This window comes from Bos javanicus, chromosome 4, assembly GCF_032452875.1.
Source record: "Bos javanicus breed banteng chromosome 4, ARS-OSU_banteng_1.0, whole genome shotgun sequence".
NCBI classification, from domain to species: domain Eukaryota; kingdom Metazoa; phylum Chordata; class Mammalia; order Artiodactyla; family Bovidae; genus Bos; species Bos javanicus.
Window position 1 is genome coordinate 106,696,854 of NC_083871.1, and position 4,857 is coordinate 106,701,710.

Genomic DNA, 4,857 nt, shown 5'->3' on the forward strand with positions numbered 1-4,857 from the left:
GTCCCTTTGAAAACATCAAAACATGGTTAATCAGCTATACTCCATTCCAAAATAAAAATTAAAAAAAAATAAACTCTGCGTTCTTGTGTAATCAGAGCATCTGCTGTGCTCCCATTATGATCATTACTTGCATTACTGCATTTCATTACAACATTTCATTATTGCAAGGAGGAAGGTGGCCAACCACAGTGAGGCTCTGGCCTGGAAATGTGGGGTGGCGCCCACTAGGGCCAGACAAAATGCAGAGTTTGGGGGAGGAGGCACAAGGGAGGTGCAAGTGACTCAGATCTCTGTCCTCAGTCGCCTCATCTGCCAGATTAGGGAGCCCCTCTTGGATATCTACAGGATCCCGTCCAACCCTCCGTTCTGGGCTTCTGATAGATTCCACACATTCAACCAGGAGGAGCCCCATAGCTAAGTTTCTTTCCTCATCGGTCTGTGCTGGGGGCTACGAGGAGACCCCCTTCCCACTATGGGCAACCAGGTGATCTGCTGTGTGGCCCTTTGTCTCTTTGGAGCAGGTGAGTCCCGGGTTCAGAGAGCAGATTCCCATCCTAAAGACACTCAGCTCCAGAGTTAAGCCTTTCCCTCACGGCAGCAGCATTGGCTGCCCTCTTGGGCCTTGTTTCCCGAGTTGCTCCCTTTCTTCCATAGGCACCGTGGCTGGTGGGGTCACTCAGACCCCTAAATACCTGCTCAAAAAGGAAGGCGGAGCTCTGACCCTGGAATGTGAACAGGATTTTGATTACGACTCAATGTACTGGTACCGACAGGACCCAGGTCTAGGACTGAGGCGGATCTTCTTCTCGCAATTTGTAAACACTGTTCAGAAAGAAGACATAGCTAAAGGCTACAGCGCCTCTCGTGAAAAGAAGCCTTTCTTTCCTCTTACCGTGACATCAGCACAGAAGAACCAGACGGCTCTGTATCTCTGTGCTGCTAGTAGAGACACAGTGACTCAAAGCCACCTCCTCTCTGCACACAAATGAGTCCTGCTTCCCACCAGGTGGCGGGGCTTTTCTGTGTTCAGTACCCTTGGCAGTCAGCTTCTTCCTCCTGAACCAGGCACCCAAAGCAGCTGCTGTAGCAACACAGGTCGTGGAATGGCACAATCATGATTCAGCAATCCACTGGGTTGGTTCTTAAAAATCACACCTATCTACATTAGGGGGCTTCCCAGGTGGCACAGCAGTAAAGAATCTGCCTGCCAGTGCAGCAAAAGCTAAAGATGTGTGTTCGATCCCTGGGTCAGGAAGATCCCCTAAAGAAGGAAAGAGCAACCCACTCCAGTATTCTTGCCTAGACAATCCCATGGACAGAAGAGCCTGGCAGGCTACAAGTCCTTGGGGTTGCAAAAGCCAGATGTGACTTAGCGACTAAATCAACTACCAAAAGGAAACAGGTTTCCTCCTTCCAGTGGAAGAATTTATGACAAAAAAAGCAGATTTTAAAACATCACTTGATTTTAAAACATCCACTGTAAAATTATCAAACTCTTTATTATTTCAGGGTGGTCCTAGTACTAAAAAGAGCTCTTTGTGAAATTTCACAATGGCCCCCATTCCCATGGCCAAGTTGTAAGAAAGTGACTGTATGAAAGTCAAAAAAGTTAAAGTATCACTCAATGTTTTCTTAGTGTTAAGAAGCCATTGCATCAATTACCTTGGAAGAACAATTTCTAGAAATATACAATGAAATAACATTTCTTGGGCACCATACACACAGTTTCTGAATTTAAAAATACACTAGAAAAAATAATGAGTAAATTAGACAAGTCAGAAAACCAGTTTAATTGTATAAAACCTTAAATAGTCCAGAATTCTGAGGAAATAGAAAGGGATATGTGAGAAAAACCTACTGTTGTGGCAGCTCTATTAATGGTGACCTCAAGCTGGAAACATCCAAATGACCATCCGCAACACGGTGAACAAATAACTACCATTAGGAATGGAATAAAATCTAGCAGAAAAGCAAATGTTATTTGTGAAATCATGGATGGATCTCAAAAATCTATGGAACTCTTCTTGAAAAAGAAGCCAGAGCACAGACTGTACAAAGTTAAGACAGCAGCTACATTCTGAAGGCATTTTTAATTTACTTGTAGAGAAGCATGAGGGAGGCTTCTGGGTTATGAAAATGTCCTCTATCTTGATCTGGGTCGTAGTTATATAGATGTACTCATTCGTGAAATTTCACTATGCTGTACACTCAAGGTTTGTGTAGTCTATTATATGTGGATTTTATATCTCATTTTAAAAGCTTAGAAAAACAACAGTAACAACAGCCACCTCAAAATGTAGTGACTTTAACATATATTATCTCTCATGGTTCTGTGGGCTGAGTGGGCCTGGCTGGGCAGTCCGCATTTGGGGCCGCTCATGCGACTGGATGGATGTGAGTCTGAGTGAACTCCGGGAGTTGGTGATGGACAGGGAGGCCTGGCGTGGTGTGATTCATGGGGTCGCAAAGACTCGGACACGACTGAGCCACTGAACTGAACTGAACTGAACTGATGCGGTCATGGTCAGGTGGTCCCTGAGGCGGGAGACGCCAGAGGCTCCAGTCGCCTGCACATCCAAGATGGCGTCTTTCCGCACGTGGCTGACCCCTGCCCTGGGGTGCCTGGGCAGCTGTGCACCAGCCTAGCACGTCTGTCTTTCTACCCTCAGCCCCTCAATCTGGCTGGGTGGATTACGTTGCAGAATGGTGGCCTTGGGGTAGTGAAAATGATTATCTCGTGGCTGGTTCCCCTACAGCGAGCATTCGAGAGACCCTGGAGGGATCTATAAGGTTACTTGAGACCCAGCTTCAAAAATCAGGGCGTCACTTCTACCACATTCAGACTATTATAAAGAGATGTGCGTTTATATAATACATAGATATGTTTAGTATTCAGTCCATTATATGAGGGGACTAGCATAAGATACTCATGAAATAAATACTTCATTGACAAGATGAGGACGTGTTTTTTTTGTGTGAAGAAGCATTGAGCTTCTAGCCTGATAGTCCTTATGTTCATCTATGGTTCTAGTGATTAACAAGCATGAGTTGTCTTGATTCCTTTGAGGATACGTTACAGAAGTAAAGAATTAACAATGTCATTTACCACACAAATATAGCCATTTCCTTACATAAGACTAGGAAACTACTATCATTTCAATGATCTAGGCCTCAGTTTCTGTCCTATAACATTGAGAGCTGGGTTAGAACATCTCTGAGTTCTTCCAGCAATGTTTGAATGGTTCTTTTATGGAAAAGGGCTTCCCTGGCGCCTCAGACAGTAAAGAATTTGCCTGCAATGCAGGAGACCCAGGTTCACTCCCTGGGTTGGGAAGATCCCCTGGAAAAGGCCATGGCTATCCATTCCAGTATTCTTGCCTGGAGAATCCTATGGACAGAGGCGCCTGATGGGCTATAGTTGAAGAGGTCACAAAGAGTTGGACATGACTGAGCGACTTTCACTTTCACTTGATTGAAAGAGGGGCGGATTCTGCATCAGTGGTAATGATGACCACCAGGGGGCAGACGAGAGTATCCTTAGAATTATGCAGACACTCAGCCCTCCTTCTAGGGATGGAGAAAGAAAGGGCAAGGTCATATCTTTCTGCTGAGAGGTGTGGTGTGAGGCCAGTTCCTGAAGATGCTGGTGCTTCTGTTGCTTCTGGGACCCAGTACGAGCCTTATTAGCTAAGTACCTTAGTCTAGTGTGTGTGTGTGTGTATGTGTGTGTGTGTGTTGGCATGAGTGAAGTGATAGTCAGGGATTGTGGACTTTTATAATTTTTGAAGTTTTTTTGGCTGTTTGGTTTGTGGGATCTTAGTTCCCCCACCAGGCATTGAACCTTGTCCCTGGCAGTGAGAACACTGAATCCTAACCACTGGACCACCAGGGAATTCCTTAAGACTATGGAGTTTTTTACACTGAACAAAATGAGAGGGGACATTCCATCCTATTTGGAGGCGTAAAGGGTAAGGTGAGGAGCCACCAGTCAGGAGAGATGGGGGATCAGAAGCCTAAGAATTAGGACAGGATGATTTCACAACACAGACAGGATTCTCTTGGAGCCGGGAGAAAGGTGAGCGAGTGAGCAAGGCTGTGGTTTTCTGCCTATGGTCATGTCTTCCTGTCCTGCTGGGCTCTCATCTCCTTGACCTCTGTCTCAGCAGGCTCTGGGCTTGGCGCTCTCGTCTCTCAGCAGCCCCACAGGGCTGTCAGTAAGAGTGGAGACTCTGTGACCATCGAGTGCCGTGCACTGGACTTTCAAGCTACAACTGTGTTCTGGTACCGTCAGTTCCCGAAACGAGGCCTCGTGCTGATGGCAACTTCTAATGTGGGCAGTGATGCCACATACGAACAAGGTTACAACAAGGACAAGATTCCCATCAGTCAGCCAGACCGAACATTTTCATCTCTGACGGTGACACGTGTGGATCCTGCAGACAGCAGCCTCTACTTCTGTGGTGCTAGAGACACAGCGCTGGGCAGAGATCAGAGACCCAGACAAGAATCCTGGTAGCAACCCCCTTCCCACCCCACTGAACCATGGGGCCCTGTGGAAGGAGGTGTGGAGAGAGAAAAGCCACAGCCTCTCTGACTGAGTCATCTGTGGCTGTGTGTGTAGAGAGAGAAACGGAGAGAAAAATATCTGAGTAGAGAGCAGGGGGAAGGTATGGTGCTTGAGAACTAGCCATATGGAAATGGAGCTAGGCCTGTAAATGGCCAACCAACCTGGAAAGTTCCCTGGGCTGAAAATTATAAAATCTGGATTTTTTTTTCTGATTCTCCCGAATGCTAATCATAAGTTTTTAGATAAATTGACACATAATCCTCTAGGTAGATCCCAAAAGGCTTGTATAA

At 46.2% G+C, this 4,857-nt stretch overlaps 2 gene segments (V, D, J or C); both read left to right on the forward strand.

Moving 5' to 3' along the window:
• The first annotated feature begins 428 nt into the window (after nt 1–428).
• On the forward strand, nt 429–989 carry LOC133246556 (T cell receptor beta variable 19-like). The segment is given in 2 exon segments: nt 429–521; nt 655–989. Coding segments are annotated over 2 exon segments (384 nt in total).
• Nucleotides 990–3,445: 2,456 nt separating this feature from the next.
• Nucleotides 3,446–4,857, forward strand: LOC133246545 (T cell receptor beta variable 20-1-like). The segment is given in 2 exon segments: nt 3,446–3,671; nt 4,167–4,857. Coding segments are annotated over 2 exon segments (381 nt in total).